The sequence below is a fragment of the Ranitomeya variabilis genome, chromosome 8 (assembly GCF_051348905.1).
Source record: "Ranitomeya variabilis isolate aRanVar5 chromosome 8, aRanVar5.hap1, whole genome shotgun sequence".
In the NCBI taxonomy this organism is placed as follows: Eukaryota; Metazoa; Chordata; class Amphibia; order Anura; family Dendrobatidae; genus Ranitomeya; species Ranitomeya variabilis.
In genome coordinates this window covers 52,865,037-52,880,604 of record NC_135239.1, presented here as the reverse complement: position 1 = coordinate 52,880,604, position 15,568 = coordinate 52,865,037, and the positions used below count along the sequence as shown (strand labels likewise).

Here is a 15,568-nt window from a genome sequence, read left to right as displayed (position 1 = left end):
TTGCTTGGAGTTCCTCCTTACTCTGAATTCACTACCTATGTAGATCTGAAGCAGAATCTGTACATAGTTCTCCAAAGTGAGCTGCACACCTTATTGGATTTTCAAGACACTGAGGAGAGGTGCACAAAGAATCGATTCCTAGAGAATCTCAACGTGCATTTCCTACTGATTAAAGGTGAGTATAACCATAGCGAAAATAATTTTTCATTGTTGGCAAAAAAGTATTACTCTCAGAGGAAGCGCCACACCTGTTTCTCTTCCCTCTCTCCCTCAATCAGGGTTTTTTCTGAAGGCTGAATTAAGGATGTCAGAGTTACCTTGGTTGAATAAATGATGAATCAAGCTTAGCAGGTCTACTATTGCAAATATGCGTTTTATTAAAAAAAGTCTAAAGTTTCTCTTTTTCCAAAATTTCATCAAACCATTAAAAGTTTAGGTAAATGTCAACAGGATAGGCTTAAATGACATCTCAAAGGTGATGAGGAGCACACTCTTCAAAATAGGTATTATCATATGAGAAACAGCTATGATATATAACTGTTCATATGCAGGATGAATAGCACAGTTCATCATAAAGGAGTCACTAGAACTGTCAAGCTGATCATATTTTTCTATTGTACTTCTAAAAATATTCTAAAAATCCATTAACCTAATCCACTTTTCTAAAGAGGATTTATTTTTACCTTTTTAGCTAAGGAGTTAAAGCAGGAGAGATAGAGTTGGATTTTTTACACAGGTTAAATACATATTGTGATTTCTTAAAAGGTTCCAACCATATAATAATATTAAAAAACCTTTTATCCAACAAATTGTCATTACATTCTGAAATTTTAGTGATAAAATGTGCTATTGTCTAAACCGTCAGCTACATATGAAGAGTTGTTTTTTGGTAATTTTGCACCATTGTTTCTAAAGAGACCTGCAGTCATGCTTCACCGCTGACTAAAACATTGACTCAATGGGCCATAAAGACATGTAAAGTCCAGCCATATCTGCTGCTATCCATGGTGGAGTGCACCTTTCAGCACAGCTTCAATTCCAAGGAATGTCCTACAGTTTGTGCCATATGAGAATACAAAGCAGATTACTTTCCTTAGGAAAAAATGGCAATACTTGTAGTAAACCTCAACGTGAGAGAGTTGAGTTGCCACAAGAATGGACAAATTTCTTGATTACACATATGGCTATGTGATGACATAACAGAAGAAGATGAGAAGAGGACAATGATGGTCATAATGGCCACCAAACACTAATTTACTGATTGTGTGGGCTTAAATAGTGAGGAGCCCCATCTATGGATCCTGGGAAGAGCTAATTACACTAATAACCAGCTCTCTACTGCAAAACACAGGTGAATTGGAGGAAGGAAAGTTCAGATAGATCCTTGCCATCCGAATGTTTAACTGAAATGTGCTATCATTGCCCAGCATCATCCACAGTATTACTAGTGACAATGACTGAGGTTGTACGAACATGTGCAAACACAGATGTTACAAAAGATCTTTAACTTTACAAAGGATTATTCTTAATTAAACTTTAAAAAGCATGAATATTAGTAGCCATAATTTACAGTATGTCCTGTCCTGGTTTTCTTTCTAGTTGCTCTTACCTATAAATATTTCTAAACCTTTCTTTGCTGACTAAACAATCTTTTTGAGCATTTATTCATCTGTGAAGGATGCTTCCGCAATTGTATACAAGGTATTACCGGTGTTCGCTAAAGTTAATAAACCATCAAAAAATTATTATGTGACATGAAAGTGGAAAGGAATAGCCATATATGGACATCAAAATGTTCATGAGAACAGATTTTTTTATAAGACAAATGTGTTTATCGTGCTTGACGCCCACCTACATAGTTATAATGCTGAGTACAGGTTTGCAAGGAAAAGTAGCAGACTTATTATTAAAAACCATTAAGACTGAAATTAGCAGAACTGATCGATCAGCTGGAAGTTGCACACAGGCTTGGGTAAAAGAATGAGTCCATATGCCCCTCTGCCAAGCAGATTGTACAGTCAGGCTAAATTCACATCTAGAGAGCAAATGGATGCGAAACCGAGGGTATACATGTGCTGTGTGTTAATATCATGTACCTAGTCAAATCAGACCAAACTTGGTAATGCCATAATTTCACGTGAAAAATGCTGAAGAATAAAAAGGTGCCTGACCACGTGTTATGGTCCATTTTAAAACAGATAGCACATGTATGCCAAAAATGGAGATGTGATTGACATCTGATAAGTAGTTTATTATGTAGCTGGCAGGTCCTGATATGGATTTTGCATTGGAGTTTAGAGGACTGAAAATTTCAGAAATGGAAAGGTGAAAATTGGAAAAATATTCAATGGAAATTAGAATAACAGCATTGGCAGATCCCAAGAATTATTTTCCAATAACACAGAGATTTACAGAGCAGGATGGTTACTAGTTACTATAAAGCGTCATTTACACATCCTGTTTTCACGTATGAATGTTATCCTTGTTTTTTACAGATAGCATGCATACCTGTGATAGCCTATGCGGCCATTCCCATGTCCATGATTTTTCGCAGACAGGTCCACAAAAATTTGTGGTGGTTAGTCCGACTTTGATCTGAGAGTTGGATCAAAATTGGTCATGTAACTCAATGTAGGCTTCAGAAAAATACTTCGGCACAAATTTGTGAAAAATGAACAGAAAAAAAGTCTTTATTTTTGCAAATTTCAAAAAGTAATAACAGACTTGTAAGCAGATGTCACCACCACTTATCAGAGTATTATAATAAAAGTAGTCATGTGTCTTATAACTTTTAGATGACAACGGTAATTCCCTTATCTGGCATCACCTGGCAGCAACAACTTGTCATTTTCCACTGTTATATCACTGTGGCACAAGGTCATAATGGACTGCATTTTCCTGAAGAGGCTTCGTGAGTAAAGGCTCTAGCAGTTGCGCTGGCATCTAAGAAATGTTGTGTGCACATAGCCAGTTTTTGCTCCAAAAAGTTTTTCAGGTGGGTTTGGAGCTCATTCACCCTGAACCCTACTGGAAAAAGCGCTAACAAAACCCTCAAAAAATGAACATATATTTCTATGTAAAGAGACATGCAGTTGTTCATACGTTCAGACTTTTGAGCATCCTTTACCTGCTTGAGGTTTCCAGAGACATTATTTAACCATTGTTGAGGCATCCTCAACTTGGAAAATGCTCCATAATGCTTGCTAACATGACCGTATAACATGGCTGAGTGGAAGTCGATGTTTTATCAGATAGCACTTGGCCCAGTGTTATACTATGGGGCAGTGCAGATCTGCAAATTTTTTCTCATGCTGATGTGACATGAGAAAACAATCGCAGCATGATCGGATTACATTCATTCATACAAGTCTATAGATGCGCCTGAAACGCGGACTTCACTAAGATTTAATGCATCCAAGTGCAGTGCGATTACCACGGGCAGTGGAGGAGGTGGAGAATTTAAGTTCTCCGTCTTCTCCAAAACTGTGCTGTGATCCTCTGAAGCAAGAGAATCGGATCACACTAAGGTGACACTCGGATCATACTTTGACAGAGTTTGATCAAAGTGACATTAGCATAATGAGCCTGATTCTCTTGTATGAGAGAATTGATGACCGTGTGAGTGTGACCCCAGCCATATTTATAAAAAAATGGGGCTCTGGAACCCTGATAATGGGGGGCACTGTCTTGTATGGAGCAGAGATGCTCATGCTTGAAATCTGCTCCATTCAATGTCTAAAGAACAGAGAAAGTCGAGTACAGTGCTCGGCTATTTCTGGCAATCCCATGGTTGGAGCGGAGGCTGAGTATGCATGTCTTCACTCTACATTCAAAATGGGGATCTTAGGATTAGTGGGGTTCCTGGTAGTCAGACACACCGTGATCAGCAAAGTTACCCTTTATCCTACAGACCGGAGATAACTTATTATTTTTGGGAAAACCAATTTAAAGAGGTTGTCCATGACTGGGAGAATCCTTTCTCAATTATAATATTCTCCCACATGAAATGAAAACAACTTACTCACACCTTCGGTGCCTGCTTGTTTCCTGAAATGTTTGCACCAGATCTCCCGGGGCTTGCATGACTTTGTTATATGAGTATAAGGTGTTTTTATTTTATGTGGGTGAATGTATTAATTAAGAATCGGTTGTCTGAGTAGTGGCTGCAGTTATCTCATGAGCACTGTGACACTTTCAAACTCAAACAGCTGATCAGACAGGGTTCCATGCCCATAACAAATCCTATAACGGTGAACAAATTGATTCACTGCAAGTCAAACTCATGTCGAATTATAGGAGATTCACCTGACCCAGTGAATTTGAACTATTTGTGATTAAATTTGCTTGAATAGACAAAAAATGGTCCATTGCCATTTTCCACAAAGTAAAAGATTGCATCAGCCAGCTAAAGCTCACATGAACTCAAGTGCAGCCACGCTTGCTTCCCCATAAGGCTTTACAACTATCATATGAGGTCGTATAGCACAGCCAACCTGGAGGGACTATAGCCTGTATAAAGGTCAAGAAAGAGAATGCAGCAGCCATTTTAGGTTGATTCTGAATAGTGAGTGGATATCAGAGCTCACAGCTCAGCAATAGAAAGTAGGAGAAAAAGCCGTAAAATATTAGACAAATGCTACAAACATTGTGTGTGTTATACAACTGAAGCAGTGAAGAAGATGGGTATAGTATTCTGCCTACAATAGAAAGATTAATTTGCTAAGGGAAGAGAGATATAGGAGAGGTAACATAGAACCATAGTAACATAGTTTTTAAGGTTGAAGGAAGACTTTAAGTCCATCTAGTTAAACCCATATCCTAACCTAACATGCCCTAACATGTTGATCCAGAGGAAGTGTCAACAGACCCGCTGTGATTGATCAGTAATATAATGCAGTTGGCAGCTTGTCTTACTGCATTTTAATTACAATTACAAATTCTTTTTTCATTCTTCATTCACTAGAAAGCAGCAAGTCAACGCAATATTTCTTACTGAAAAAGACCTAAAGGTAAAGATGACACATTTCTTTTGAATTTTAGGTAAAAACAAAGAATACATTTTCATCTTTTACATCTTTTACATGTTTGAAACCTTGGTAAATGTTAAGTAACCTGTTAGGATTATGGATTGTTTACTATCATTGTAATGAAAGGTCAAGTGATGCAAATTTTCCAACTTGATAAAAACCCACCCTCCTCTAACCTTGTGCTAAAAAACAGCAGCCATGGGTTCTTCTACTCAACTGCCTAGCACTCTGAAAATGTAAATAGTGGAGGCCCACAAAGCAGGAGAAGGCTATAAGAAGGTAACAAAGCATTTTTAAGGCCCTTTCCTCAGTTTGAAATGTAATCAAGAAATTGCAGTTAACAGGAACAGTGGAGGGCAAGATAAGGTCTGGAAGACCAAGCAAAGTTTCAGTTAGAGCTGCTCATAGGATTTCTAGAGAGGCAAATCAGAATAGCTGCTTGAATGCAAAATACCGTCACAAAGATTTAGCAGACTCTGGAGTTGTGGTATATTGTTCTACTGTTCAGAGACACCTGCACAAATATGGCTTTCATGAAAGAGTCATCAGAAGAAAACCTGTCCTGCTTCCTCACCATAGAATTAAGCTTCAGAAGTATGCAAAATAACATCTAAACAAGCCTGGTGCTAAAATAGAACTCTTTGCCCACAATGATCAAAAGTATGTGTGGAGAAAAAAAGAGCACAGAATTTCAGGAAAAGAACATCTCCCTAACAATAAAGCATGGAGGTGGATCAATCATGTTGTGTTGTATTGTGTTGCAGCTAATGGCACGGGGAACATTTCGTGAGTAGTGGGAAGAAGGGATTCAATTAAATCATTTGAAAAAAAAAAAAGCTAAAGTTGAAAAGAGGATGGTGTCTATAAATGGATAATGATGATCCTAAACACATGTCAAAATCCACAATAGACTGCCTCAAAAAGCACAAGTTGAAGGTTTTACAATGGCCCTCACAGTCCTCTGATCTGAACATCATTGAAAATCTGTGGCTAGACTTCAAAAGAGCAGTGCATGCAAGCCAATCCAGGAATCTCACAGACCTGGTAGAATTTTCCATGGTAGAATGGATGAAAATCCCTCAAACAAGAATTGAAAGTCTCTTGTCTGGCTACAAAAAGCGCTTACAAGCTGTGAGACTTTCAAAATTGCTTTGCTACTAGGTACTAACTTTGCAGGGTGCCCAAACTTTTGCATCAGACCATTTTCCTTTTTGTAATTTCTAAAACATAAAATATCAAAATATATTTTTTTGTTTTTACCCCACCCCCCGAAAATGAAAATGTGTTGTCTTTAACTTTAGGGTTTTAGAGATCATTTCATCTTCAACTTGCTAAACTGTTCACAAAAAACAGTAATTTTGACCAGGGGTGCCCAAACTTTTACATGCCACTGTTGTAAGGGTTAAAGATCAAAGGCCTGGTTTCTCATTGGACTTGTTAGATGGAATGACTTACTTAAAGATTTAAGAGCTGTAAGCCTTCCACTGACAGTGCTACCTTACATCTTTGTAATATACTCCGTTGCCTCATTTTGCTTCCTTCTACAGGTGCTTCTCAGAAATTACAATATCATCAAAAAGTTAATTTATTTCAGTTCTTCAATACAAAAAGTGAAAGTCATATATTATATAGAGACATTACAAACAGAGTGATCTATTTCAAGTGTTTATTTCTGTTAATGTTGATTATGGCTGATGATATTCTAATTTTGTGAGAAGCACCTGTATCTTTAACACCATGCAGAAAGTGCTGACTTGTCTGCCTAGTTTCTGCTGTCTTAGCAGCTGATTTGAACTGAAGGTCTAGCAAAACCCATAGTCCTGTGTGGGCTCCTCTACTCTCTTCCCCCAAGTTCACACATTATTCCCTATCTGAGTAGATACGCTCACAGAACAACAGATCTTTGCTAGACCTACAGTGCAAATCAGTTCCTAACAAAGCATGAACTAGGCAGACAAGCCAGCACTTTCCATATAGTGCTAAAGACAGAAGGAAATAACATAAGTTAATGGAGTAAATTACAATGATTCATAACTTAGTTATCCCCCAAGTATCCTCACTTGTATTCCCTTCCTTTGAGGTCCATGCTGTCAGACTCTACGTCCCCTTCTCCATGCGAGTGCCGGTGGTGTATCGTCCTCCTGGCCCCTCTCATCAGTTCCTGGATCACTTTGCCACCTGGCTTCCACACTTTCTCTCCTGTGACACCCCCACCCTTATCATGGGTGATTTCAACATCCCCATTGCTTCTCCCCTTTCCCCGTCTGCTTCTCACCTTTTATCTCTAACCTCCTCTTTCGGCTTCTCGCAGCATACTATCTCTCCAACGCATGAAGATGGAAACTCCCTTGACTTGGTCTTCTCCCGACTTTGCTCAGTGGATGATTTCACAAACACCCCTCTCCCGCTCTCTGACCATAACCTTCTTTCATTCTCTATCAAGAACTGCCATCCTGCTCAGGTCACCCCCACTTTCCACACTTATAGAAACATACAGGCCATTAACACCCAGAAACTTATGAAGAACTTGCAGTCCTCATTGGCCCCAATCTTCTCCATCTCATGTCCTGATTCTGCTCTGAACCATTACAATGAAACCCTGCAAAGTGCCCTGGATGAAGCTGCTCCTCCTATACATAGAGCAACTCGACACAGACGGCGACAACCGTGGCACACGCTGCAAACACGCTTCCTGCAGCGATGCTCCAGGTGCGCCAAACGTCTGTGGAGAAAATCTAATCTACCCGAAGATTTCATCCATTATAAGTTCATGCTAAAAACATACAACTCTGCCCTTCACCTCTCCAAACAAACCTATTTCAACACCCTCATCACCTCACTGTCCAATAACCCTAAACGTCTCTTCGACACTTTCCAGTCCCTACTCAACCCAAGAGAGCAGGCCCCAACCACAGATCTCCGCGCTGACGATCTGGCCAATTACTTCAAAGAAAAAATTGACCACATTCGACAGGAAATCATCTCCCAATCTCTTCATACCATGCACTGTCCTCCCTCCCCCACTGCATCTAGTTCACTCTCTGACTTTGAACCAGTTACAGAAGAAGAAGTAAGCAGGCTCCTTGCATCTTCTCGCCCGACCACTTGCACCAGTGACCCCATTCCATCACATCTCCTCCAGTCCCTTTCCCCGGCTGTCACCTCTCACCTAACAAAAATATTCAACCTTTCCCTCACTTCCGGTATTTTTTCCTCCTTATTTAAGCATGCCATCATACATCCATTACTTAAAAAACCCTCCCTCAACCAAAATTGTGCCGCTAGTTATAGACCTGTCTCTAATCTTCCCTTCATCTCTAAACTCCTCGAACGCCTGGTCCACTCCCGTCTTACCCGCTATCTCTCAGATAACTCTCTTCTCGACCCTCTTCAATCTGGCTTCCGCTCTTTACACTCTACTGAAACTGCCCTCACTAAAGTCTCTAATGACCTACTAACAGCTAAATCTAATGGTCACTACTCCATGCTAATTCTCTTGGATCTCTCCGCAGCATTCGACACTGTGGATCATCAGCTCCTCCTCACTATGCTCCGCTCCATCGGCCTCAAGGACTCCTTTCTCTCTTGGTTCTCCTCCTATCTCTCTGACCGATCCTTCACTGTATGTTTTGCTGGTTCCTCCTCCTCTCCCCTTCCCCTTACTGTTGGGGTTCCTCAAGGATCAGTCCTAGGCCCCCTCCTCTTCTCTTTGTATACTGCCCCTATTGGACAAACAATCAGTAGATTTGGGTTCCAGTACCATCTCTATGCTGATGACACCCAATTATACACCTCTTCTCCTGCTTTCACTCCGACCTTCTTAGAAAACACCAGTGATTGTCTTACCGCTGTCTCTAACATCATGTCCTCCCTCTATCTGAAACTGAACCTGTCAAAAACTGAACTCCTCGTGTTCTCTCCCTCTACTAACCTACCTTTGCCTGACATTGCCATCTCCGTGTGCGGTTCAATCATTACTCCAAAGCAACATGCCCGCTGCCTTGGGGTCATCCTTGATTCCGAGCTTTCATTCACCCCCCACATCCGATCACTGGCTCGCTCTTCTTATCTGCATCTCAAAAACATTTCTAGAATTCGCCCTTTTCTTACTTTCGACTCTGCAAAAACTCTTACTGTTTCTCTTATTCATTCCCGTCTGGACTATTGTAACTCTCTACTAATCGGCCTCCCTCTTACCAAACTCTCCCCGCTCCAATCTGTCCTGAATGCTGCTGCCAGGATCATGTTCCTCACCAACCGTTACACCGATGTCTCTACCTTGTGCCAGTCATTACACTGGCTACCCATCCACTCCAGAATCCAGTACAAAACTACTACCCTCATCCACAAAGCACTCCATGGCTCAGCACCACCCTAAATCTCCTCTCTGGTCTCAGTCTACCACCCTACTCGTGCCCTCCGCTCCGCTAATGACCTCAGGTTAGCATCCTCAATAATCAGAACCTCCCACTCCCGTCTCCAAGACTTTACACGTGCTGCGCCGATTCTTTAGAAAACACTACCTAGGTTAATACGATTAATCCCCAATCCCCACAGTTTTAAGCGTGCCCTAAAAACGCATTTGTTCAGACTGGCCTACCGCCTCAACGCATTAACCTAACTATCCCTGTGTGGCCTATTAAAAATAGAAAAAAAAAACCAAAACACATAATCAGGTTCCTTGCATCATGTTCTCATACACTTTATGCAGTTAATAGCCCTCTGTGTCTGTACTGCTACATACTTAGGCTGTTAACTGGTTCATGCAGCTTTACATGAACACCCGAGCCTTACACTATGGCTGGTCCAAATAACTAAAGCAATTGTTACCATCCACCTCTCGTGTCTCCCCTTTTCCTCATAGTTTGTAAGCTTGCGAGCAGGGCCCTCATTCCTCCTGGTATCTATTTTGAACTGTGATTTCTGTTATGCTGTAATGTCTATTGTCTGTACAAGTCCCCTCTATAAGTTGTAAAGCGCTGCGGAATATGTTGGCGCTATATAAATAAAAATTATTATTATTATTATATTATAACTTTACAAAGGCTGATCAATAATTAAATTTAAAAAAGTTTGGTTACTCTTTAAGTCTAGCTTACCCCTCTTAATTAAAAGAAAAGCCAAGATCACTGAAATCAATGAAATATTAAGCATCTTGTCACTACTGTAACTATGTGGTATTGTCTACTCTTTACAGTTCGAGCACATTGCTTGCCCACTTGGACAGGATCATAGTCAATAGTTGCATCCTAATGGAATGAATGGGACATGGACATTAGACCAAAGTCAGTGGTACACAGTATAATGAACAGGATCGCCCACAGAGATTTGTCGTAGGATTTGAAGGGAACTAGAAGTTTGTGCTGTTCAATGTGCTTGACAATGAAATATCGTTTAGAGTACATTCGACCTGTTGATGTACCGCACAACACACCCAGCAAAACATAATCCAGTCAAAAAATATATGGCCCGGCGATGAAGAATCAGCTGCCCCTTCAGAGGTCTTATTTGTATAAAACTTCCATTTTATTGAGAAATAGTTAAAAAATGTAAAAAAGCGCAGTTACATGCAGTCAGATCAAACCAGTGGACATCTAGAACAACATGTTTCGGCCTATAACAAGGCCTCTCTTTTTCCCTGTTATAAACCATCAAAACATATGCATGGAATCAAGAGTTTCTGTATTCTGTAAAATGTGCATAGGCCATACATATTTATATATAAAAAGAGACCATTAGGTTATGTTTCTGCTTTGATAAATGGATGGTCTCAAAATGGAAATCAATAAAAATTACAGTCCGATTAGTAAAAACCATAATAAATGGATAGATAGTAAATAAATAATATTTTTTCTCTTTCAAATGAACAAAATAACGCGTTTCTGGCCCATCTGGATGGTAAAGGTCTTAATTGATGCTACAATATACTCTTGAAGACTCTTGCATGACCAAACTATGGTACATTGGAGATTCTTCATTAGACATGAGCAAATTTGTTTGGGTTTCCTCTTATTCAGTTCCTGCCGAATCAGCTGCAGAGGGAACCTGGCTTCTTGGATCGCGCCGGACGATCAGCGGATCGGCGCCGCAGGTGCATGTGTCGCGGCTGAGTCACAGTCACAGCACATGCATGGAGATCCCAACAAACAGGCTCTCTGTTATGATCCTTAATGGCTGAGGATCACAAATAGACCAGCAAGTGAATAAACTAAGGACGAGCTCTAGGGAGATGGTAACTAGACTGATCGCAAATCTGAACCTATCCAAAACAACTAGAGGTAGCCGGTGAACGTGCCTAAAAAATTCCTAGACGTCTCGAGCCAGCCTGAGGAACTAGCTACCCCTAAAGAGAAAGAAAGACCTCGCTTGCCTCCAGAGAAATAATCCCCAAAGATATAGAAGCCCCCAACAAATATTAACGGTGAAGTATGAAGAAGGCACATACATATGGATGAAATCAGATTCAGCAAAAGAGGCCCACTAGTACTAGAAAGCAGAAAATAGAGCAGCGGTCTATGCGATCAATAAAAAACCCTTACAAAATATCCATCCTGAGATTTCAAGAACCCCCACACCAACTAACGGTGTGTGGGGAGAAACTCAGCCCACTAGAGCAACCAGCAAGCGAGGGAATTACATTTTAGCAAGCTGGAACAGAAAACATGAAAAACACTGCTGATAAAAAAATGAGCAAACAAAACTTAGCTTGAGCTGGATGGACTGGGAGCAAGGTAGTCAGAAGGAATCTGAGTAGCACTGATTACATCGACAGCCGGCAACAAGTGGAAGTAAAACAGAGCTATATAGGAACCTCCCAGAGGATAACGAACCAGCTGATAGCCAGAGACCAGCAGGATAACAGACAAAGCCACCAGGGGGAGCCCAAAGCAAAAGTCACACCATACCACCAGTGACCACAAGAGGGAGCCTGAACACAGAGTTCACAACAGCTCTCCATGCATGTGCTGCGACTGTGACACAGCCACAATACACGCAGCTGCGGCGCCGATCAGCTGATCGGCCAGAGCGATCCAGGAAGCCGGGTTCCCTCTGCAGCTTATTCGGCAAGCGCTATAGCTTGCCAAATAAGAGGAAACTCGACCAAATTCGCTCAACTCTATTCTTCATGCTTGGGCTTCATGGAGTTACTTCTTGGGATACTATTATTAAGCGTACAATAACAAATTATATTGTGGTACTGTGTTAGCCAGAAAAATCGATGTGAATACTTTTCTGTCCAATGATGAAAAAAGTATTCTTGGAGTGATACCTTTATTGGCTAACCAGAAAATAATATATGTTTGCAAGCTTTCAGAGCACAGAGGCTCCTTCTTCAGGCAAAATTACAACATTTTTGTAATCCTGCCTGAAGGAGCCTCTGTGCCCTGAAAGCTTGCAAACATATATTATTTTCTAGTTAACCAATAAAGGTATCACTCCGAGAATACTTTTTTCATCATTGGGCAGAAAAGTATTCACATCGATTACTGAGTGTAGAAATAGGAGGAAATCCAACGTGTAAATTTTCCGTAACAATAGGAACTTTATTCAGAAGTATAAAAAATCCATAAAAGTCGCAACCGTGCATGGGTTTACATCAATGAGCAAGGTTTTGCTCACTAATGTAAAGCCATTAACACAGTTGCAACTTTTATGGATTTTTTTATACTTCCGAATAAAGTTCTTATTTTTACAGAAAATTTACACGTTAGATTTCCTCCTATTTCTTCACATGTTTCATCCTGCGGCACTGCAGGCATCCTTGCTTTGGATCTTCTGAGTGGCGAGTTGACTTTTTTTCGTTTGTTTTTTCATTTTTTATTTTGAGTGTTATAAACATCATCCTTCGCTCCTCCACTGATCTACTACTATGATGTGTAGTATCTTGTAACAATGTAGGCCTGTGTTCCTAGTACTGGAAAAGATAACTTATTGGGGATAGATAGATAGATAGATAGATAGATAGATAGATAGATAGATAGATACATAGATAGATAGATAGATAGATAGATAGATAGATAGATAGATAGATACTAGATAGCACTATAAGGCAGATGTTAAGAAACCTTTAAGTCCTCCCTTTTTCTCCAACAGGGCCACATAACATGTTAGAACGTCACATCAATGACAGTAAATGTGGCCTGTCGCTGAACTCCCCTATAGATAGCAACTACCGGTCTGTAATTATTGATAAATATTCCAGCACATTCAGCTTGGCCTTCAAAACAAGCAAACATATATGACCTTCATTCATTCCCGTATAACACCATATCTAATCTTGCTTCCAAGATGATGAATCCTTCCTATCCTTCCATGTGATCATGGATATCTGTCATCTACATGGATACAGTGTATGTGTGCATTATTTCGTAAAACCCAGACAAGTCGTCAACACTATGTACAGCAACAAAAAAGGCTGAGTGCCAGGAAAGAAAAAAAACACTAGGCACCAATACTGTACATATTCCAAAACCAAATGTCTATTTCCACAAACAGTTTTTACATTTACATAAAAAATACATTAATCATCTTCATCGACGTTGTACAGCCTTATGGCATATGTCAGCCTCTGACTGAGCAGGTCGAGGATGACATGTAACGTGGATGTATCAACAATAGGAAATATATGAGAATACATCTGTATTACACTGTCGGCACATTTATTAGCAAAGCTTTACAATATCTATCTATTGATCGTCAGTCTCTGCACATCACCTACATTGTGTCTAAAGACGTGACGGTTTACACAGTTATCTCAAGATGCAAACCATTCTACCCAATACGTAACCTCCAGCCTGTGATACAGAGACACACACATGCAGATCTTCATTAATTCATTGTCTAGAAATAAAGCAAATTTTCCAGCATGGGGAAAAAAAATCTAATTTTAAGACAGAAGGACCATGCACACATTGACATGCAATGAAAGCATTAGGATTCTCTTGTCACTTACCTCCACAAAGTAAAAACACGGGAGCAAGGTGACGCTGTCTTTTGTCACCCTAATTTTTTGCCTTTCCTTCGCAGACATGTTTGTTTTTATCAGCCGTTTCCTCTCTTTCAGGCAGGCGGATTCAAAATGATTTTCCCTTTTGCAAACCTAAAGCTCAGTGTTGTTGTACCATTCCCTAGTGCCACCTATGGAGTGTGCAGCATTTGCTTTTTTTTTCCTTCCTTCTCTCCTCTCTCCCTCTAGCTCAGTCTCTCCTTCTCACCCCCTCCTCTCTCTCTCTTTCTCTCTCCTTTTTTTCCCCCTCTCCCTTGCAGCAATACAAGTTCCCACACAGTCAGAGAAAATTATTCATTATGCCGTGCAGAAACAGGAATGGCTGCTATACAAAACCCCCTCTCCCCATAAGCTCCTATTCACTTTATCATTAGAATGCACGGCTTATTGTCTGTAGGTCTGACGTCAAAGGAGCCACAGAGAGCAAAGGGAGAAAATGCCGAGGTTGTGTGTGCTGGAGGTGATGGAGGATGCTCCAATCTGATCAGTCCTTCCACCTAACAAATGATGCAGAAGGAGATGCCACTGAAAGCCGGAGGGACTTAGCGGTCAAGAGACCACACCGGCAATTTAATTTAACCCTTTTATTAACTAGTCATGTGCTATTCATATTCAGGTGGTTTTCTTATGTAATTGATTATCTCCCTTTCAGATGGGAAGCTGTGCAGACACTTGCTAATCATCATTTTGGGAGAATTTTATTATAATTATTGGGAAATGAAACATTGATAGGTTTTATTCATCTATCGATGTAACTGTCACCACATTTTTTCACATTGAGCACATGATATAATAGGAGCTGCAGAGCAGAATAAATCATTTTTTTAAAAATTTCTTCTCTCCGTTGCAGAGATATTAGCAATCAAAGAATTTGGGACCTAATGAGTTAACTTTAGTTAAGTCCAAGAGGGTGTTATCAGATAGATTTCACTGGGGGCGTGCACTTCTTCTCCCTGTATGAGTTGGTACCTGATGACACCCAATTGGACGTAACAACATTTAACTCATTTGGTGTCGATACTTTGATTTGTAATATCTCCGCAACAGAGACGCAAAATTAAAAACAAACTGAAAAGTTTTATTCTGCTCTGCAGCCAGTATTACTTCAGGTGTCCTGTTCAACATGAAAAGTTTGATGAAAGGCTTATCACCAGGTCAAAAATGGCCATTTTTTTCCTCTCATTTTATTCTCACTGCCCCACTGAGTATTCTGTTTTTGTTTTTTTTAGAGCCCGCCAAAAAGTTCCAGAGATATGGGCTTTTATTTAATGCTCATTTTTGTGGTCTTTACAACTGGGTGTGGCTCACCAAATAATAATTCTAAGCAGTCTATGCTGTAGACAGCCTCCAGAAAATCATGTGAGTCACGCCCTTATGTAAACACCATTAAAAAAGCCCAGATCTTGAAGGAAATCTGTCATCAGGATTGTGCTGAGTAACCTTCAGACAGCGTCAGGTTGGCGCCGATATTCTGATAAAATGATACCTTGGTTGATAAAATAGATCTTGTGGTTGTTGTTTAATCTTTATTTTC

The 15,568-nt window shown here is 40.2% G+C and overlaps 1 protein-coding gene across 1 annotated transcript in view; it reads right to left on the bottom strand.

Moving 5' to 3' along the window:
- Nucleotides 1-14,463, bottom strand: part of PLPPR4 (phospholipid phosphatase related 4) — a 126,542-nt gene extending 112,079 nt beyond the window's left edge. Inside the window, exon 1 of the mRNA XM_077277318.1 lies at nt 13,981-14,463. Coding sequence (XP_077133433.1) covers nt 13,981-14,058 — 78 coding nt within the window. The 5' untranslated portion in view covers nt 14,059-14,463. The remainder of the gene's footprint in view (nt 1-13,980) is intronic.
- Between the last annotated feature and the right edge of the window lie 1,105 nt (nt 14,464-15,568).